This window comes from Tursiops truncatus, chromosome 20, assembly GCF_011762595.2.
Source record: "Tursiops truncatus isolate mTurTru1 chromosome 20, mTurTru1.mat.Y, whole genome shotgun sequence".
In the NCBI taxonomy this organism is placed as follows: Eukaryota; Metazoa; Chordata; class Mammalia; order Artiodactyla; family Delphinidae; genus Tursiops; species Tursiops truncatus.
Genome location: NC_047053.1, coordinates 43,590,698 through 43,612,122, shown reverse-complemented (window position 1 = coordinate 43,612,122; position 21,425 = coordinate 43,590,698). Strand labels below are relative to the sequence as shown.

The following is a 21,425-nucleotide window of genomic DNA, read 5'->3' as shown; positions in this document are numbered from 1 at the left end:
GGTTTCCTCCTGACCTCGAAATCACCTTGGGTGAATCACGGGACCCCTCCTTCCCTGACTATGAAATGGGGATTATGCCGGCTCAGGGGCAGGACGCCCCTGGGCAGGGACAGTGCCTCCTTCATCCCCACGTCCCCACAGGGCCCAGGGCATCTTTCCCACATTGTGACTGGACTGATTAATAAAAGAACAGCTGTGAAGGCAAAGTACAGAGATCCATTCAAGCATCATCAGGGAGCCAGAAATCTTGCGTTTGTGTCCTGTCAAAGCCGTGACTATACGAGTGGCCTCCTGGCTTAGGGATTACACGGAGCTCACATCTACCTCACAGAGCTGGGATGAGGATGGTGTGAGCTCACGTGTCGGTTCTGAAGGTGGCTCCCCTTCCTGCCCGGCCTGGCCTGAGACAGAGGCCTGAGGGCATCCACACCTCATGGACTTGTGCTCTATCCTGAAACATGCTATGCGCTACCTACTCTTCACAGACAAAGTACATTCAAGTTAATTTTATTGGGGGAAAAAACATATCTTGAGAATTTTGTCCTCTGCTGATGTGAGTGTTCTGTTTTTGTGGGTGCTTCTTATTTTTACTACTGGCAGTGACCTGATGGCCCAGCCCTGGATTAAGGGGCTGACCGATGGGGGGTGAAGGCCATACTCCCTTTAATGCTCTTCTCCATAAATGCACACAAATGCACATCCCCTTCCCCCCACTTTGCGTGCCTACCCACATACACAACCCTCAGGCCAAACCCTGTCCCAGGAAAACTGTTTCTCTCTCCTGTTTATTTTCCATTTCCCCTTCTGTTTGTCATTGTTCTAATGTGGGAGCTGGGCGGAGGGCCAGGAAGAGACTGCTTCTGGGTGGAGACTCCTCAGGAAAAATGTTTATGCCTCTGGCTCCTCGACCCTGGGAAGCACGGGTCAGAGAGGGGAGGGGGTGTATCTGTGCGCAGGTACTGGGGTGTCGGGGCTGAGCTCCTTCAAAGAGGAGAAGGTAAGAAGGACCAGCCAGTCTCCTGCGAGAGAAACAGGACAGGCCAGAGCTGGCCCACTCCTTCCAGTGACGAGTGGCGGCAGAGGGAGTGAAGTGGGAATGGCGTGGACGTGGCTTCTGCTGGCTGAGGCTTCAACTTCTGGGTGGAGGAGGGGGCCAGGGAAGGGCCAGGGAAGATGGGGAAGGTGGATCGGATCAAGGAAAGAGCGCAGAGGGGAGATGCCTAGAGTTACTCTCCCTACTGGGGAGTCCAAGCCCCTGAGAGATCAATTTGAGATACACCTGCTCTGAAGGGCGGAGTGGAGGGAGGAACAGAGGGGACCCAGCGGGAGCGGACGGGCGGAGCCAAGGGCAGGGCAGGGGACCAGGGCAGCGATGAAGGAGGTGTCGGTTCTAAGCAGGGGCAGAGGAGCACCACCGGTGGGAGACAGGGAAGTGAGTCTCCCGGGCGCGCGGACCCCGTGAGTCAGACGTGAACTCCGCCCTTTCACGGCCAGCACCCCTGACCTCCCCAGGCCTCCCTCTCGCTCCCCACGTGTGCTCACCAGGCTCGAGCTGCAGACAAGTGCCGTTGCTATGGCACACAGAGGCCACGCTGTAAGTGGTCTCCATGTCCAGCAGGATCTGGTTGTACTGCAGGGGGAAGGAGAGGGGCGGCCAGCTTGAGCCCTGGGCTCCCTGCTCCGCCCCCGGCACCATCGTGGACCGGGGCTCTGCAGCTGAGGCGGGTGCTCCCAGAGCTCTGCCTTCTCAGTAAGTTTGTAGGTGTGTGTTGACGTGCCAGATGTCACGACACGGCAAATCGAGGAAGGGGAAGCAGCATGAAGGCCAGACGCTGTCCCCCGAGCTAGGACACTCCCCTGACCCTGGATCCTCCGCCCCATGCGCCCCACGAGGCACACACCTGCTCCAGCTCCCTGACAGGCAGCGCCGCCCGCTCTAGATCCTGAATCTTCTTTATCATCCGCTTCATGGTGGCGTTCTGGAAGTTGGTCACGTCAAACTTCCTGGCCCAGGTGCCGTACTTGACAGTGTGGTTTGCCATCTGTACGTTCTTCTCCAGCTGAAGGCACGGGGGAACCGTATCATGAGGCCCAGGAGCTCTAGAAAGGCCTCCTGGGAGGAGGCGCCTTGAGGGGAGCCAAAGGGACTGAGGGTGTCAGGGTGGGGCCGGTTTCACCAAGTGGCTGCCTTTGCCTATGAAGACCCTCTTCGACCCGGACTGTCTATAACATCCTGTGTGCAGTACCTGCCCCTCAACAGATGGCCATTTCGAGCAAGACATCTGATGGCAGCGGCAGAGAAGGAAACCCCACCCCGTGTCCTAAAGGCTGTTAGGATAGATGCAGCCTGGTATCTGCTCTGTGGCCTCTCTGAGCCTCAGGGTCCCAGCTGTAAAATGTGAATAAGGTCACTGGTTTTGCAAGGCTGTTGAGGAATCAATGAGGCAACAGATGTCCAGTGCCAAGGAAAAGTGGCCGGCACACAGTGGGTCTTCAAGAAATGTTAGTCCTCTGCGGCTCACCTTGGTTAGTCAGCGCTCAGCCACACAGGCGGGGAGGGGGGTTGGAGGGGACGCACAGCCCTCTCAATGGTGGCAAACGGGAGCGTTCAATCTTTTTAAAAACTGACTTTAGCATCACTTATTTATCTACAAATTATTCCGTTACCAACAACGGGTTGGTTGTGAATGATAAGGCAACTTGTTTAGGCACTGGGTGTGTGCCTGAAATTGGACGCTTTTCAATATGCCATTGGGATTCTTCACAAATTCTGACAGCCTGTTCCCACTGAGGTGACGTCGGGGGCGGAAGGGCGGCCTGCAGTGCCTTGGGTTTCAGAGGGTGGCCCCCGGGGGAGGAGCAGACATGTGCTGAGTCTGTGCGCGAGCTCTGGTGGGGGGAAGGGGGCGTGCAGGGGCCCCTACCAGTATCTTGCTGCCCTCCTTGGTGATGTTGGTATTATAATCCCAGCTGGCCTCGGCATACTCGTTCCACACCACCCGGGATCTCCGGTCATATTCCTCCACAAACCTGCTGGCCTCAGCCTCGTCGGACACCAGGTCTGTGGGACAGAGCAGAGAGACACAGACAGGACTCCCCCTGCCCTTCCACTGCTGCCCCGGCCTCCCCGCCCCGGCCCCCAGCTGGTCCCACTTGGGCTCTGGGTTTTCGGGCTGCTGGTTGTCGAGTGGCGGGTAGTCGTCTGGCTGCTGGCTGTTCCCTGGCTGACTGACACCTGGCCGGTGGTCCCCTGGCCAGGGGCCAGCAGGGGGCGCCCACAGCAGAGCAGGAGGAGGAGGAGGAGGCGGGACAGTCCCGGAGCAGCCCAACCTTGGCCCATGGCAGCAGGAGAGCAGAGTCCTGCAGCCCCTCCCCCTGGCCTATAAGAGCGGAGTCTGCAGTGTGACGTCAGCGTGACCTCATAGAGCAGTGTGCCTGCCAGCCAACCCCCGGCCGGGGCCTCAGATCTGGGCCTGCCCTCCCCAGGATGCTGGGAAAGATGTGCCCGCCCCACCCCAGGGCCCTGCCAACCAGCTCAGGGGGTGCCTGGCCCTCCAGGCAGGGCGCCAGGGCCCGGCTGGGAGAAGCTGATGGGGAACCATGAACCGGGGGCCTGGTCCCGAGCCTGGAACTGAGAACCTGCGGTAGCGCCCCGCCCCAGGCTCCCTCGGGCCTTACCAATGCCCTCTGGGTAATTGTCGGGCATCGGTGGGCGCCACTGATATTCTGGCCAGCCCAGGACCTCGCCATTCTGCCGGTTCTGCTCTTGTAGCCACTGTGTGACCGGCTGGAAGTAGTTGAGCAGCGGCTGAGCGTCCAGGGAATCTGAGCCGACCATGTCCTTCAGCACCTCCTGCCAGGGCCGTGAGGAGCCTGCCTGCAGCAGTGCCCTGTCAGGCAGAGCGGGCACAGTGGGCACAGGGCTCTCGGGCCAGGGGCCACTACCGCTGCCCTGGCCCACCTGCCCCATCTCCGGCCACTTCTGCCCCCACTGGATGGCAAGAACAGCAGCATTAAGACCCAGGGCCTAGGAGCTCTGTGAAGGGGGGAACGTATGTTTTGCCCCATGCCAGCCAAGAGGCCCACTCAATAAACATTCGACGAGAGAAAGAAAGGGAGGGGGAGGGGAGAAAGGCCCCCTCCACTGGTCTGGTGGTGGTGCCCTCACTGGCATGCCCTTCACTGGTCGCTCCCCTCACTTCCCACTGCCCTCCCTGTGCCCCACACACCGGAGCTTGGCCCCCGCCTGGGTGGACTGGTAGATGTCGCACTGGTGCAGCGGGCCCTGGTGGCCCGCCTCCTTGCACAGGGCTTGATGGAGCTGGAACTGCAGGACAAAACTCACGAAGTACCTGCAGGCACAGGGTGGGCATGAGGGGGATGGTGGAGGCCCCTCGCCCAGGTCCCAGCCAGCTTCCGCTGGGCAGAGGCCAGACCAGGGGCTGCCTGGGGGAGAAGGGAGAACCGAGCTTGGCTCAGGAGAGAGGCCCCCTCAAATTCCAGGCCGTTGAGGGGTCCAGAAGGGTGTGGGAACAAGCCCTGGGAATGGGGGTCCCAGAGTAGGGGGAAGGGGACTAAAGGTGTGCTGGAAGTGGGGGCAATAGTACCTGATGTATGGTGTCACATTTGGGACATGAAACTTGGCTCCAGCGTCAAAGTGGGTTTCGTTTCGGACAACTGGAGGACAGATCCCCTGATACTTGGTTCTGGAAGAGGATGTGGTTAAATTGTCTTAGGACCCAACGGTTGTACACAGGCTGATTTTACCTTTGCAGAAAAGTCTGCTAAGCAGACATTCCCACGGGCCATACCTTCCCCATCCTGGCGAACCAGGAGAGACTGCCTGACGGAGGAAGTTTTAGGCAGGAAAGAATGCCTTGCGGAAGAGGATGGAGGCATCATTAGAGAGGAGGGAGGCAGGAGGCAGGTTGCCCGGGAGCGGGGGGAGGGCCGTTTGGGATTAGGCCCTTCCCGGTCCTGCTTTGCTCACCGAAGATACCACCAGTCATAGTTGTAGAGGGAAGGGGGGGTACGCCCACTAAAGACCCCCCAACGCCACTGGTCCACCAAGTAGCCAAAGGGCAGGAACGCAATTTTTTCCAGTGCCATCTTTAACAAGTAATTGATGTCGCTTTCTGTGGGGAGATGAAAAGAGAGAGGTCAGAGGGAGAGGGGAGTCCAGCTGGGACAGGGTGGGCCTGGGGAGAAGCCAGCAGGAGGTGAGGCTGGGCAGACGCATAGAAGGGAGCGCCAGGCTTTGGGACCCTGGGGCCCCGCTTGGAAGAGGGAGCTTGGGCAGTGGAGTTGGGACTCAGGGTGGGCTGTGAGGGTCTGGGTGGATCCCCAAACCTGCCTGACATGGGGCAGTGAGGCAGAAACAAGAAGGGCAGAGGGGAGCGGGGACAAGTGCGGGCCTGCTGTGGGATCCAGCGGGGTCTGGGGGGGGCGGCTGCACTGGGCTCTCTCCACCCACCCCCATACCCTTGTCGTTGGTGACATGGTCCAGCAGGCCAATTTTGTGCAGATGTGCAGGAGTGGAGACGGAGAGTGCCATCACATCCCCGATGGCCTCATGGAAGCCGGGGTTGGCGCCTTGGCGCAGGGAGACGTGTTGGTCCTTGTACTGCAGGTAGTACTGCACGTGGCCCATCTCGTGGTGCACCGTGGACAGCTGGTCCATAGTGACCTGCGTGCACTGCTTGATCCTGGGGTGGGGAGAGGGCGTGGGTGAGGGTGAAGGATGGGTGGGGCAGGAACCAGAGAACAGTGGGGCTGGCGCCTGAGGGAAAGGAGCCAGGCGGGCACTGCCCCGGGGCTCGAAGGAGCAGGCGGAAACAGGCAAACACTTTCCCCTGCCCCAGCCCACACTCTGGCCTTTTCCCTCCGTTCCAAGGTACAGAGCTGACTGCCTGTCAAAGCTGCCCAGGGAAGGGACCCCGCCCCCAGCCAGTGCTGGGGCTGGGTTAGAGGCGGGCCTGGGAACTGGCTTCTCCGTGCCCAGGCTGCCTGCCCTGTGGGAGCCCCAGAACCCTCCTCCCGAATCGAGACCTGAAGTCTTTCCTGTTGTAGAAATCCCAGGCGGAGGCGTGGCACACCACCTCACGCCCGTCGCTTGGTTTCTCCAGCATGGACTCTGCCCAGAACTCAGGAGGCATGGGCAAGAGCCCTAGGGAGGTGAAGAACTCCTCTGCCACCCGGAACATGTGTGTAGCGTTCCATCCCTGGTAGGGGTGTTCGCACGGGTCAGGGGCCAGCCGCTGGAGCCCGCCATGGCTGCCCCAGGGGCACGTCTGTGGTCCCCCACCCAGCTCAGCTCCCTGCTCATGAAAAGCACCTCTGCTCTGGGGCCTCCCTTCCCAGATGTCCGGCCCCTGCTGGCTAGAGTGGATGGACCGATGCTCACAGCCCCCACTCCCGAGGGGCCCCGGAGGAGGGATTGGCAGCTCAGCGAGGACGAGGACACAGACCCCAGCTCATGGCTTGGACACACACTCCAGGCTGCTGCTCTGTAGAAAGGGAGGGACTGAGGTCCCTTCCCGTCCCTCTCCTCATGTCTGGTTCACTCCTGTGGCCCCCACCTGGCCTGACTCCGAGCTTACCTTCTGCACCATAGTACTGGTAACGTCAAGATTGGGCTTGTCAGAGAAAGGCACCACCATGTCGTAGATTTTGTCCCAGCTCTGGGCCCACATGTCCCCTAGACAGAGGAGGGGAGCCAGACAGCTTGGCTCCCAGTCCAGCCAGTGCCTGCTTCCCCATGTGTGTCACTGAACGGCACGCTGGGCGCCTGGTGTCTGGACCCAGGGTGCTGCAGGGCCACTGCCCTCTCAGCTGGCTCACACATCAGTCCCACCCACACCCCCGAGTGCTCCACGTTCCCTGGGGCTGGCAGAGGCCAAGTGTGAGCCCAGGTGATGCTGCTGGGTCCTTTCTGACGGTGCCAGGGTCCCTGCCTCCCAACCCTGACGCAGGGCCACAGGGCTGGCTTCCTGGGGCATAAACTAGGCTTATTTCTCCTCCTCCACTGGACCTGGAGCTAAAGCCTCCAGTGTGACTCCTGGCTCTGCCTTTTAATAGTCTTCTGCCCTCTGCCAAGTCACTCGCGCACCCTAAGCCTCAGTGTCCCCGTGTGAAAAGTAGGAACAGTAGTGACCATGAGGAGGGTCACCTGCTTTATGGGCTCACGTGCAGGGGATCGAGCAGTGCGGGGCTCTGAAATGTGACACACGATGAGGAGGACCCTGGACATGTGTGGTGGCAAGGCCAGGTCCTTACCCAGCAGGTGAGCAGGGATGGGTCCCCTGAGGTTGATGAATCTGTCCCCGTATCGGCGGTGCAGTGCGCGGCGGACGTAGGCGTGGAGGTTCAGGTACAGGGGCTCTAACTGATGGTACAGGTGCTCCAGATCCTCCGTGAAGGTGCGGGAGTCATACCAGGAGCGCCAGTAGGCCCCCGTGTCTGAGAAGCCTAGCCGGAGGGTGGCGTTGGGGTGCAGCTCAGGCCCCAGGCTCTGGCACCTCCGCCTCCCAGCTACCACCTGGCCGTTCTCCCGGCTCAGGGCCAGTGTATCTGCCTGCTAGCTGGAAGGGAGAGCTTGGGGGTTGCTGCTCTACAATCTTCTAACTACGGGTTGCTCCAACTCCAGCTAGACAGATCCTAGAGAGCAGGAGAGGCAAAGTTGAGCCCTAGGGCTGGGAGGAGTGCCAGGAGCGCAGCATGAGGGCGATGGGGCTAATGCCCATTCCACCATCCACTATCTGTGTGACCTTGGACCAGTGTATGGAGTCACTGTAATAGCCGCTCTGCTTGCCTCAGGGGGCGGGGCTCAGTGGAGAGAGAAGATGAGAGGGAAACGCCCACAAAAGGGACAGGGTGGCCATGCTCACCATCCTGCTTGTAGGCCGCGTTGCTGAGGGCAGTGAACTTCTGGTACAGGGGTTTCAGCGGGATGCCCACAGCGTTGTGCCAGCCCTCCCAGGCATAGAGTAGCAGGGCATAGCTTCGCGACGCAGCCAGGATGTTGGTGAGCTCTGAGACACAGGTGAGCAGGGTCAGTTTGGAGACTTCTGCGTTGAAGTCAGCAGTAGCCTTCACCAGAGCTCCCACACCGGTCCTCACCATCTCCACCTACTTCCTCAGCATCATGATACCCTCAAAGTCAAGGGCAACCTACAAGTTGGACAGGATGGCACTGGGAGCTATACAAAGTAAGGAGCCAGGCAGGGTCCTGGTTCCCAGGAAATGATTATTCTAAGGTGGCTGACACCAAGAGGACACCCACAACTTGAAACATAGGCAGACCCTTCATGGCTCCTTGGACGGAGTGGCTGACCTCAAGGCTGCCTGGTACGTGGCGGGGCGGGGGAGCTGTGGGGGGAGAGGAGGAGGTTTGCAAGGGAAGCCATGAGGGGTCTAAGGCCTGTGGAGGACTCTTGTGGGGAATGAGAGGACCCATGAAAGGGAAAACCAGGCAGCCAGGAGGAAAGCCGGTTGTGATGAGAGAGGAAAAAGCACACATGCATGTGGGGGTGGAGCGGGGGCTGGAGGCTGGAGATTCCAGAAATCAGTTTGCCTGGAGGAGCAGGGGTCTGGGGGCATCTGACAGTCCAGTCCCAATTGGAGGTTAATGCCTTTGAGTTTACCCACTCTCTCTGCAAAAACACGTCATCCTCCTGAGTGCAGCAGGCCAATGGGGAAGGGTAGGAAGCCCCCGAAGACAGAGAGAGTAGACACAGGGCAGTACCTGGGTCCAGGGACCAGCAGGTGGCAGTCTTGTTGGGGAAGCAGACCTTGGCCGTGGAGTAAATCCTGGACATGTTGCTTAGCAGAGAGTTGTACTGGGGAGTTAGAGTTGAGAAAATGTTAGCGATGAACAGCCCTTGGAGGTAATCTGGCGCCCTCTACTCTTTCCGCTGGGAGGAAAAGGGGAGATGCCTGGAGAGGGGGACGTGGCTAGGGCAAGGCCACGCTGTGGCACCCAGAGCACAGCTGAGCATGAATGCATGGATTCCCCTTCCAGTGGAGCAGCCTGGGAAACTAGTGTCCTGAGAACTAGGGATCAGGGTTCAATTCTGAGCCCAGCCACCACCTTGAGCGAGGGCAAAGCCCTCTCATTCTCTGACCTTGATGCCTTCTCAGCCCTTCCCAATCTTTCTGAGGAAGCCCATAAACCAAACCACCTATGGAGAAAGTTTGAAAACCCCTGTTTCATCCTTTTCTCTTTATTTGAATTTTGCTTTCTGCCCCATAATACTTGCTTTGATAGAAATGAACTTCTCTCACTCCAGCTCCAAGGAAGATCAGTACTTCAGGAATCCGTTCTGTGTTTGCGGGGCTTCCCCTACAGTCGGGGCCGGTAGAGATCCCAGGGTCCCTCCCTGCCAGGCCCCACCCCTCCGGGGCAATGGGGGCACCCAGGCCACTTCTGCATCCACCGCTCCACCAGGCCCACCTGCTGCCGCTCCTCCAGGGGCAGGTTGGCAGGGCCCAGGGTGCGCACGGCACTGATGATGCGTCGCAGCGTGGGGTCGGTGAAGTGCTGCCAGATTGGGTCGAACAGAGCCTTGGCCTTCTGGCCCCAGACCTCTGAAAACTCCTGGCTGATTAGGGCTGCCTCCTCCTGTGGGTACCAGGAGGGCACGAGAGGGTAAATAGGGGAAGCCGTGGCGCGGGGGAGGGGAGGAAGGCCAAGGGCTTCAGGAGACTGGGGCTTGTGGGAGCACGGCTCCCTCCTCCTGGGCCCTCGGGGTGAAGAACTGGGGGAGTCTGCCTCAGGGAGGCGGTGGAGCAGAAACTGGGGCCAGGAGAGGCGGGGGAAGAGTGTGAACTGTGGTGAGCGATGACAGGCACAGTGAGAGAGGGGTACGTTGCAGTCGGAGAGGATGAGAACCCAGAGCAGAGCGGGCACCCTCAGCGAAGACTGCCGCTGGCCCAGCCCGTCGTCAACCCCAGGCGCTGCCACCTGGGGGGACTCGGGGTCAGAGGGGCCAGCCTCATCCATTCGGTTCCTTACTGGGCATGTGCCCAGCACCGTGCTAGGAAACCGACCGCCTGTCTTGCTGGGACGGCGTTGGGGTTGGGGGTTAGCGGGGAGGCCGGCTGGCCCAGCCCGGTCCCCACCGCTCAGGGGCCGGGGGCGCACGCGGGGCGATGACTCCCCGCCCCCCAGCGCCCGTCCGCCCTCCTGTGATTGGGCGCCCGGGCCCCGCCCCCGCCCCGGGCCCGCGCGCCCACCTGGCGCCGCGCGTTTTCCTCGGTGATGTTGGTGTCGTGCGCCCAGCTGGCGGCCGTGCTGTGGAACAGCACCTGCTCGGCGCTCGAATTGAAGCTCTTTGCGAAGACCTGCGCACCGGCCTCGTCGGCGGAAAAGTTCCCCGGCTGCAACGCGGGGTCGAGCGCCAGGACCACAGGCGGCGGTGGTGGCAGCAGCAGCAGCAGCAACGACAGCAGCGGCGGCCGCGGCCACCGGCGGCCCGACGCGGCCCCCATGGCGCGGTGCGCGGTGCAGCCCCTTCTCCCGCGCCGCGCCCGCCCCGCGGGTTATAAAACCCGACAGCCGCCGCCGCCTTCCGACACACCCTCACCTCCCCGCCCCGCCGCGCTTCCTCCTCGGCTCCAAAGTCCCCCGGCCGCTACGCGGGCCTAACGGAGCGGGGCGGGGACCGAGGCTTCCTGGCCCGCCCCAGGCAAGGGCGCCAGCCCGAGGCGGCCCCCTGCGAGATGCAGCCCGGGGGTGGCGGATGGGCCTTAGGTCAGGTTCTCACAAGGGAGGCTAGAAAGAAGCCCCCTAACGCACACACACACCTCTGAAGCTGAGGGACCCAGCAGTTTGCTGGAACACCCCAGCCTGCCAGCGTGCCCTCCCCTTCCATCTCACAGCCTCGGCGCAGGGACCCGGGGCCCAGCGGTCTCTGACGCTCAATCTCCCGGCCTCGCCGCCCCAGGGCTCTCTGGACTCGGGAGTGACAAAGTGGGGGAGCTGTCCGCAGTGCCGCTAGTGCTGCCGGATAGGGTTAAGGATGGTCGCCCGGTCCAGCTTCTTCACGAGGCCCTGGGGGGAGAGGGTGTGGCCTGCGCGGGTAGGGGAGAGTATAGCTTCCGCAGGCGCCTGGGGCGGTGCTCAGAGCCCCCGGCTCACCTGCGGACTGGGGAAGGGGGGCTGTCAGAAGGCGGGGGGAAGAATAGAGGAGCTGTTCTGGGAGGAGGGGGCGGGTAATAAAGCCAAAGGAGCACTGGCACACCTGCTTTCTTCACACGAGCTGTCATTCGCTCAGGCAGAAACAGTCACAGACTTGCCGACTTTGAGAGCTAGCTACAAAGATGAGCGCAGAGATGACAGCAACCTCTCCTTCAACAGGGGAAGACATGAAGACTCAGGTTGAATGGCTTGCTCCAAGTCACTCCAGGTCTCCACACTCCCCATCAGTCTTTCCCTGTCTCACCACGTGTTCCTCCAAGTGACAAGCACGGGGGAGGAAGGAGAGTGGCATCCTCTTGAGGCGGCTGGGGAGGCTGAGGGCTCGCCCCTAACTCCTCAGCATCATGGTGTCTGTCCCCAGAGGCGGGAGGACCTACCCCCAGCAGACGCCGACAAAGGTGTGGGCAGGGCGACGGAGGAAGCACAGGCTGGGCAGAGGGAGCAGGGAAGGAGTCAGTGACAGCTGCTCAGGAGACCCAACCCATCCGCAGCTTGGGCACCTTGGGAATCACCTGGGCTCCTGGGTATCTGTGTGCAGGTTGGCGCCTGGGGCTCTGAGGGACACGTGGGCTCGCTGTGCCCTCTGGAGTGTGTGCAGGAGGCTGTGTGGCCCGAGGCCGTGCTGAGCTGCCAGGTGACATGGTGCCAGGGTGGTGTGTGAAAGGGGGGGTGAGGGAGGAAGGCGGGGAGAAGAGGAGGGTGGCTGCCCCAGCCCTAGGAGGGGGAGCAGGGCATCGTCAGTGCTGTTGTTCAACAGTGTGGGGGAAGGTGGGAGGGGAGGAAGAGGAGTCCTGGGCCCCTGGCTTTCCTTCACTCCAGCGGACACTTCAGGGCTGGCGAACTGGACACCTGTGATCAGAGCAGCCCCATCGAGGGCAGGGGCCCGGCTGAGGGCGACGCAGTGAGCCTGGCCTCTCTTCCTCAGAACTCGCCAGCTCTCGAGTGGCTCTAACAACTATGTTCTCCAGGCTTTGAGGGCAATGGGCCGTGTGTGCACAGTGAGCTGCTGTCTGCTGGGAGAGAGCAGTCTCTCCACCAGCTAAGGCATGGGTGGGGGGGATTTTGTGAGTGGCACCCCTTCAGGGCCCAAGGAAGGGGTCCTGGAGCGGAAGGATGGGCAGAGGGGGTAGAGAGCCTGGCGCTTAGCTTGTGACCGGGGAGCCCTTCTCTTCTACCAGGAAAGAAACAGCGTGGAAAGCTGAAGGGTTTGAGCAGGTCTGAGCAGGGCCTTGTCTCTGAAGAGCTCTCGAGCGCCGTGTCTGGGAGGCAGGTAGGGCAGGGGTTTTGCTCCACGGCCCATCCTCAGCTCTAAGGTGGCCTCGTGACACTGTCTATGGAGCATCTGGGTTCAGCATGGAGCAGCCTCGGCCTCATTGGAAAACCATAAGAGCAAAGGCTAAATGGGGCTGGAAGATAATCTAAAAGTAAATACAACTTACATCTGGATAGCATTTTAGACCTTTCTGAATTCTTTTTGTGTAAGTGATCTTATTTGATATTTATAATAACCTTGAGAGGTAGTAAAGAGATAAGGTCCTTTGTTCAGTCAGCTACCTCCCAGCTGCCATCAAAACAATGGAGATGGCTCTGAATCCTGCAGGAGGATGTAATTATGACCCCCCAGAGGCCTGACACACCAAGGAAATGCAGTCTGCTTGGGAGAGCTCCCTATCTCTCCACCTCTCTTCCAGGGGAGGACAGGTCACAAGTCACCACAGTTTGAGAAAAATATCCCTTAGAAAATATGCCCAACAATGGAATAAAATTGAGACCTGACCAAGAAACACATGAAAAGATGCTCAACTCCATCAGTCACTGCAGAAGTGCAAATCAAACCACAGTGAGATACCACTTCACACCCACCAAGAGGCCTAAAGTCAAAAAGACAGACGATAACAAATGTTGAGGATATGGAGAAATTGGAGAACTTAATACGTTGCTGGTGGGATTGTAAAATAGTACAGCCACTTTGGAAAAAACATCGGCAGTTCCTCAAAACTTTAAACAGAGATGCCATGTGACCCTGCAATTCCATTCCTAAGCATGACAGCCCCAAATGGGAAATAACCTAAATGTCCACCAACTGATGAAGAGATAATCAAAATGTGGTGTATTCATACCACAGAATATTATTCAGCCATAGAAGAAATGAAGAATTGACTATTTGCTACAGCATGGATAAGCCTCTAAAACATGATGCTAAGTGAAAGGCCACATGTTGTATAAATCCATTTACATGAAATGTCTGGAATAGGCAAACCCATAGAGACAGAAAGTAGATGAGTGGTTGCCAGAGGCTTGGGGGAGAGGGGATGGGAGTGACTGCCAATGCTATGGAGTTTCTTTATGAGATGATGAAAATGTTTTGAAATTAGTAGTTGCACAACTCTGAATATACTAAATATACTAAAAACCACCAAATCATACAAATTAAAAGGGGGAATGTTATAGCACATGAATTATATCTCAATAAAGCTGTTATTAAAAAATACGCCCAAATGTTGACTTTTGTCATTCTATGTTCCTCAGGAATCTCACGATTATTGATTGGTTTTCAGAGGAGCCGTGGTTCTCTCACTGGATACCCACCTGCTCTTCTTTGTTTAGCCAAAACCTACCCATCTCTCAAAGACCAGATCAAGTCCTGCCTCTAACATGAGCAGCTCTAGCTCCTCAACCAATGATAACCTCGCCTTTCGATATTTATTCAGCATTAACTCACATGGACTCCAAAAGCCAGGTGTAGGGGAGATAGCACTGGATCGGGAGCCAGAAAAATCTGGGCCACACTTACAAGCCTTATGACCTGAGCAAAATAACCTCTCTGAGCCTCAGTTTCCTCATGTGTAAAACAGCTATAGACATTTTTACCCATTCTCCCTCTAAGGGTTGCTCCCTGAGTTGAGGAAGAGCTAAGGCACCAGTGCGGCTGGGGCAGGGGGAGACAAGAATAGGCTGAGTGTGGACAGGCGGCCAGAGCAGGGACCCGGTTATCTTGAGACAAGAACCCAGTGCAATTGTTGGGTATTGGTGACAGGCTTTCATTTTTTAAAGTGTCCTCTTATAATGTAATATGTGTTACATAGAATATAAGCAGTATGTATATATGATATCTAATGTATATGTAAGTTATGAAGCATAATAAAGTGAGGACCCATAAATCCACTGCCCAACATTACTCTTGTCTAGCTGAGTCTGGTCCTTCCCTTTCCCATCTCCCTCCCCCACACCCACATGCACCCACACCAGCTCCCCTGAATGCTATCTTTATCATTCTCCTGTGAAGAAGAGTTTCAGCACTTCGTATGTATCTCTAAACATCACACTGTTTAGTTTTGCTTGTTTTAGAACTTTATAAAGACGGCGTCACCTAGGTATGTACCTAAGAGAAATGAAGACACATCTGTGCGAAGACCTGCGTGCAGAGCAGTGTTACTCAAAGGAGCTGAACAGTGGAAGCAACCTGACGTCCATCACCTGGCGAATGGGTAGACAAAATGTGGTAGACCCACACAATGGAATATTAGTTGGCGATAAAAGGGAATGAAGTTCTGATACATGCTACAACGTGATGGACTCCAAAAACATTATGCTAAGTGAAAGAACCTAGACACAAGAGGCTACATATGGTATGATTCCACTTATATGTAATGTCCAGAAAAGTCAAATCTATAGAGACAGAATATAGATCAGGGGTTGCCTGGGGCAGGGGGTGGGAATGAGGAGTGACTGAAAATTGGCAGGAGGGTTCTTTTGAAGGTGATGGAAATGCACTGCAATCTTAAAATAATCTATTAATCATTGAATTGTACACTTAAAATGGGTGAATTATGCTAAAACGTGGAAATGTAAATTACACTTTGATAAAGTTTTTTTTTTTTAAAGGCATCATATTAGAGTCTTCTAAGGTTTGTTTTTTCTCTTACAATTACGTTTCTGAGACTTTGTCGTTGCTGTTGCATGTTTACAGTTCATTTATTTTTATAACTTTTTCATAGTCCATAATAATCCATCATGTGATTACGCCACATTTTTTTCTTCCAACCTCTAATCCTGTCACTGGACATGTGAGTTATTTCTTGTTTTCAGTTACTACAAAACAATTTGCCAGCAACATTCTCGCACATGTCTCCTTGGTATACATAAGTAACTTTATGTCTGTTGAATCTAATAATATCAGGCTTGTATACTGTATGTCTATTTTCACTTCATTTTTAGGAATTCATTTTTACTGTATTTTACGGAAGTATTATTCCCCCAACAAATTAAAAATCAAAACAAAACTGGTCCTCATTGAGAAATATTGCTCTAGGGAGTAAAATTTCTGGGCCAAGGATATGCAGATGTTCAGAGATATGCAAAAGTTCAAGGGGGTCCCAATGTCAAACTGCTTTCTAAAATAGTTGTACTGATTTGCACCCCTGTCAGCAGTGGATGGGAGCTTGCACACTGCCCCACATCTTCATCAACACTTAGTGTTCTCCTATTTTTAAATTTGTGCCAATTTTGGGGGCATGACATATTTTCATTCCTTTGTTGCTAATGAGGTTGAACATCTTTTTATATGTTTATGGGGCAATTGTGCTTCCTCTTCTGTGCTGTTCCTGTTTGTTTCCTTTGCCCTTTTCTTTTTTCATTTTCTTATCAACTCATACAGTTCTTTATATATTCTGAATATTAGTCCTGTGTCATTTAAATGTGTTGCAGAAATCATTCCCAGTATGTAACTCGTTTGAATTTCCTTGTGGTGTCTTTTAATAAGAGAAGGTCGTACTTTTTTTTCTCTATTTTTCCTTTTTTTGGCTAGCTCCTCTTCATTCCTTGCAGATCATGCCTATTTCCTGGTCACAGCCTCTGCATGGTCCCTGCTGAATTGATAAGCTCTGAGCAGAGCATGGACGGCCTCCTGCATCCAGCCTCTTCTCAGTCCCACTTTACACTCAGTAGTTTGTTCTGGAGCTCACATTTTCACCCCTGAGTCTGTCCTGGCTGCAAAGACTTCCCTTCATCTGCTCGTAGAACCCCATCACTCCTCAAATCCCAGCTCTGGCACAACCTCCTCCCTTCCCCTCTGCTCCTCTTCCCTTTCCCCTCCCTCTCCCTCTCTTCTCCTTCTCTCTCTCTTTTTTCCCCACAGTCCAGAGGTCTTTACTTTTTTACAGCTATCAAGCCATGAATTCACAGGGAGTGCGTTCCAGCAGTGCAGGCTCCTCTCACTGGTTCTCACAAAGCGGGACTCTCTGGGTGGAGCAGGCTGGCGCTTCAGTTGAACCCAAGTAAATTCCTTCCTTCTTTTTCTGATCAGTTTCTTTCACACGTTTCAGGAAGCTGTCTCTGCTGGTGGAGTAATCCTAACTTAATTCTCTTGCCAAGAATCTTGCTCTTGTTTGTTTACAACAATGCCAGCCACATGCTGTGTGCACTGGAGACTCTTCCTGTTTTGCCATGGGGACGCTGGTGGGGCGTTCCTTTTTAAACGGTGCCCCTTCCCTTCACGTCTACAACATCACCTTTCTTGTAGATTCACGTGAATGTGGCCAAAGGAACAGCTCCTTGTTTTCTGAAAGGCCTGGAGAACATACAGTAAGTGCCTCTCCTCCCCGCTTTTGTGTTGGTCACTTTGTGAGTTACTGGAAAATGGTGGCTCGGGAGGAAAGGCACAACCTCCTCTTCACAGAAGCATTTCTTCCTTCCTTGTTCAGTGGGCCCCAAGCCTGGCTAAGCATCAGATAACTGACAATACACAGGTTTTTGACTATTAAAATGGAATAAATTTTACTTTGCGTAAGTACAATTTATTAAATAGATACATTATTATCAAACATGGGATTCGTGAACAGTGGGATGTTCGGAAGGGGAAGAGAGGTTAGGAAACGCTGGTCTCCTGCCAGTGATGGCCATGATATCCCTGACATCATCCTGCTTCCATGAGGACATTTCCAGGGACAGGAAGCTCACCACTCTGGTGGGCCGGATTGCTCCAGCTGTTAGGAACTGCCTTCTTCTGTTGTGTCTCCTGCCTCACCATTTATACTTACTGTTCTTCACTCTGCTCTCTAGAGACACACTTCGTCTTTTCTCTCTTTGGCACGACCATCCTCCGACAGGAGAGGTCTGTCTGTCCAGGTCTCCTTTTCTCCAGGAGAAATCCATCACCTCCAGTGACTCCCGGGAAGAGAGGGTTTCCAGATCTCTCCGTACCAGCTCATCCTCCCGTGAATGGATTGCAGAGCTTCCATATTCCTGGTAAACCGCACGCCCGTGTTTGAGGAAGACCCCAGGGCTGGTCTAACCTCAGGGCTGGGGCAGAGGGGTCCTGATCCGGTTAACGTGAGTCTATTGGTGCAGCCCGAGGGCCGTGGCTGTTCTGGCAGCCTCATCGGCCCTGTGGCTCGTATGGAACCTGGGATTTGATGAAAACCCTTAGATGTTTTTTCATGTGAAAAATCACCAGTTTGTTTCTGTGCATCTGACTTCCCCCTTGTCTGAACGCAGAATATATGTAAAATTCAATCTTACTGCTTTTGACTCAGTAATCCTATCTTTTGAGAAATTTTTCTTACTTTCATGTCTCACTTTGTTCTTCCCCTCAGCTCCATGGCAAGCACAGATTTAGTCAGCAAGATATTGTTTTTTTTAAATTTTGGCATCCCCAGGACAGTGCCCTATGGCAACTAAGCATCCGTGGACCCTGTCTGCTCTGTGCTCTGCCTTTGGGATGTCAGGCCCCTGACCCCAGGAAGCAGGGGAAGGGGAGGTGCACCGCATCCCTCCAGGCCCAGGCTGAGGCCCAGCTCTGCCACAGCTGTGGGCGGTGACGGTCAGGTCTGTCTCCCAGGCCGGGAACATCTGAGTAATCTTTAACTCACACCTGTCCTGTCTCCTCTTGCCTAATCTTGCCTGGTCTTCATTAAAAATGTCTCCCTCTGGGGAGGGGGAAGGGTGGGCTGTGACGGGGTGAGAGGGTGGCATGGACATATATACACTACCAAACGTAAGATAGATAGCTGGTGGGAAGCAGCCGCATAGCACAGGGAGATCAACTCGGTGCTTTGTGACCACCTAGAGGGGTGGGATAGGGAGGGTGGGAGGGAGGGAGACGCAAGAAGGAACAGATATGGGAACAAATGTATATGTATAGCTGATTCACTTTGTTATAGAGCAGAAACAAACACACCATTGTAAAGCAATTATACTCCAATAAAGATGTAAAAGAAAAAAAATATGTCTCCCTCCTTTTCTTTCATTCACTGGTTCCTCTGCACATTTCTCTTGAGACCATGGGGTGCAGGCACTGTGCTTGTGCTGAAGATGGTCTCACCAACACAGAATCCCTGGATGTTTTCTTTAGGGACTCTGGCGTGGCATGAGGGATCTTAGTTCTCCGACCAGGGATGGAAACCGCACACCCCTGTACTGGGAGCGCAGAGACTCCCTGGATTTTTTTTTTTTTTATAAATTTATTTATTTTTTGGCTGCATTGGGTCTTCGTTGCTGCACGCGGGCTTTCTCTAGTTGTGGCCAGCAGGGGCTACTCTTCATTGCAGTGCGCGGGCTTCTCATTGCGGTGGCTTCTCTTTGTTGCCAGCATGGGCTCTAGGTGCGCGGGCTTCAGTAGCTGTGGCATGTGGGCTCAGTAGTTGTGGCGCACGGGCTGGAATCCGTGCCCCCTGCACAGGCAGGCGGATTCTTAACCACTGCGCCACCAGGGGAGCCCTCTCTGGATGTTTAACAGCAATTCCCAGAGTGGTGACAGGCCCTGTGCCCCTCTGGGGGGTGTTGCTTGGGCTGAGCCATGAAAGGAGGGGTAGGACTTGATCAGGTCAGTCGTTGGAGGACTCACAGTTGAAGCAGATGAAAGAGAAAGCAGTTTCCCCCCGTCAGCACACGGATGTGAGGGGGGTCTGGAGAGTAGGCTGCGGCTGCCAAGTCAAGGTAGGCAGTCAGACTTCCTCCTAAGGAAGGGCTCGCAGAGGGCAGTGCCAACGCCACAGCTGCATTTCAGGGTGTTCGGTGAAGATAAGTGATTAGCAAACTCTGGAGGCCCAGAGGTGGCAGGAGAAGATAGGGCTCAGGGTCCCCCAGAGACTGAGGGAGGTGGTAGATTCAGGGTCTGCTGAGGGAGACAGGGGCCGAATGGATGAGGGCAGGGCGGGGAGGAGCTGAGGGGTGAAGGTGCCTTGAAAGGCACGTTCCCAGGCAGCAGACATCCTAGAAGCAGGCTTCGGGGGTGGGGGGCAAGGAGATGAGGGCTTGGTTTTGGAGGGTACTGGTCCTTCGCTGGGAGGAGGTGGGTGACTGAGCAGCCAGCTCTTCTCACTGCTGCCACCACCGGGCATCCTCCAGTCTGCTCTCCCTCCTGCGGCCCCCAGACCCTCTGCCCCCTTTTCTCTGCCTGCCTCCTGCCACTGGACCAGGCATCCACCCCAGAGAACCTTCCAGGAGGTGTCGAGTCCCTTCCCGCTCCTGGGCTCAGTCACAGGCTCACCAAGTTTCCATCTCAGTCAGCGTTAGGTATGTGTGGCAGTGGCAGGGAAGAGCTGCCCCAAGAGAGCCCAGGAGGGTTCAAAACCCTGCCCAGCACCCCGGAAGGCGGGCTCCGAGCCCAGGGCCTTCCACGAAGCCAGGCCTAGTATTTTCACCAACATTAACAACCCCTCCTATTCTCTGGGGGCTGTGTGATTGCTGGGGATGTGACAACGTATAATAATATCAGGCCATCTCTATGGAGCTGGGCATCTAAGCGCTTACATATCTTAATTAATGTAAACCTCCCAGCAACCCTATGAGTTAGGTACTATGCGGTTCCCATTTTACGGAGGAGGAAACTAAGGCACAGAGAGGTTAGGAAGTTGACTAAGGTTGCACAAGAGGTGGAGCCCAAGTGCAAAGTCAGACAAGTGCCCCCACTGTGAGCTGCCCCACTGCTCACTCCTCCCCCGCCTTCCAGAATGCTCACTGCCTTGGTCTACTCTCACCGACTGTCATGTTTCATATTCTTTACAGTCAGGATGTTCTTATCTTTAATCCCAAATCCTAAGCCCACTTCCTCAGGTTCTGCCCCTAGTGAGGTTATCTCTCTTCACGGTCCCTGTGAGAACGTGAATGTGACAGCGGGATGACACCTTCCTCTTCCTAGCTCCTCCCCCTTCTCCAGTCCCACCACTGTCCCCGCCTTGGAACAGACCCTCATCATTTCTGCCAGCTCCCTCCGCCGGGCTCCCCCGTCTCTCTCCCTCTGGTCCATCCTTACAGCTGTGAGAATGAATGCTCGTCCCAAAGCACGGATCTGACCGCAGCATCTGTTCCCCGAGAGCCCCTCCTGGCTCCACATCAGCTGGGGGATAAAATCCAAACTCCCGAGTGCATAGTCCAAAGTCCTTCCCGGTGTGGCCCCTGCCTCCTCCAGGTCCGCAGCTCCTGCCCTGCCTCTACAGGCCCCTCTGTCAGCACTTCCCAGAGGCCAGTCCACTGGCTGGTCTGGTCTTTGATAAAGTGTTCGATAGTCAGCAATAAAGCAAGACAAACAAGAACAGTGAGATATATAAAATCGATCGGCATACATCAGCCAAATTGCTAGCTGCCCTTTCTTGGTCACAATATCTTTTATTCTAAGTATTCTATTTTTTTATAGTGAAAATACGTCTTTCATAAAATGGTGCTGAGAGAAAAATGATGGATTTTTTTCCCTTAATGTCCTTACTTGGCAAACTAAAAAATGTCTGCAACTCTAGTCAGATTCCTTTTTTATTCTGACAATTCAGGGGTTGATGGAAGCTTGCCCCACTGGCATGCCAAGCAGACCCTGATCTCTTAGGTTCCTGAGTCTTTCCTGCCATTCATTCCTTCCGTCTGCAATGCTCACCCCCTGACCCAGTGTTGGTCATCACCCACCGTGCCTCAGGCCTGACCTTCCTTCTCAAAAAGCATGTCTGCAGCACCATCATATTCACATTTCCAGAGCCTGGTGCAGGCCCAGCCACCCATGTACTTGGAGGTTTGCTGAGAGCCTGACTAGAATGAATGAATTCCAGCCTTCTTTGCAGCAGGTTGAGTGTGTGGTGGTGAGGGGCAGTGGGTGGAGGTGTCCAGGCTTCCGCTGGCCTCAGCTGTCAGGCCGGGGCACGGCCAGCTCTCTCCTGCTCTGAAGGCCCGGTTGGGTGCCAGCGACTCTTCCCCAACCCCAGTGGGGCCCAGGTCAGAGCTCGGAATCTTAACAGGCCCTAAA

General features: G+C 55.4%; 1 protein-coding gene across 4 annotated transcripts in view; it reads right to left on the bottom strand.

Annotated features, from left to right (window-relative positions):
• Positions 1-21,425, bottom strand: part of ACE (angiotensin I converting enzyme) — a 38,955-nt gene that overhangs the window by 9,749 nt on the left and 7,781 nt on the right. Inside the window, exons 1-17 of one of the 4 annotated variants that reach the window (XR_012328571.1) lie at positions 11,442-11,641; positions 11,241-11,347; positions 10,234-11,050; positions 9,452-9,619; positions 8,744-8,837; positions 7,887-8,030; positions 7,276-7,467; positions 6,600-6,697; positions 6,049-6,221; positions 5,482-5,705; positions 4,991-5,135; positions 4,608-4,706; positions 4,230-4,352; positions 3,679-3,890; positions 2,925-3,061; positions 1,902-2,060; positions 1,543-1,630 (exon numbers count right to left, since the gene is read on the bottom strand). Coding sequence is in view for 3 of the 4 variants with exons in the window: in XM_033847598.2 (XP_033703489.1) it covers positions 1,543-1,630; positions 1,902-2,060; positions 2,925-3,061; positions 3,679-3,890; positions 4,230-4,352; positions 4,608-4,706; positions 4,991-5,135; positions 5,482-5,705; positions 6,049-6,221; positions 6,600-6,697; positions 7,276-7,467; positions 7,887-8,030; positions 8,744-8,837; positions 9,452-9,619; positions 10,234-10,488 (2,311 nt within the window). In the remaining variant the exon portion in view is untranslated. Of the gene's footprint in view, positions 1-1,542; positions 1,631-1,901; positions 2,061-2,924; positions 3,062-3,153; positions 3,507-3,678; positions 3,891-4,229; positions 4,353-4,607; positions 4,707-4,990; positions 5,136-5,481; positions 5,706-6,048; positions 6,222-6,599; positions 6,698-7,275; positions 7,468-7,886; positions 8,031-8,743; positions 8,838-9,451; positions 9,620-10,233; positions 11,088-11,240; positions 11,348-11,441; positions 11,642-21,425 lie in introns of those variants that run through there. The other 3 variants (XM_033847598.2, XM_073797510.1, XM_019944520.3) reach the window with 3 other exon arrangements.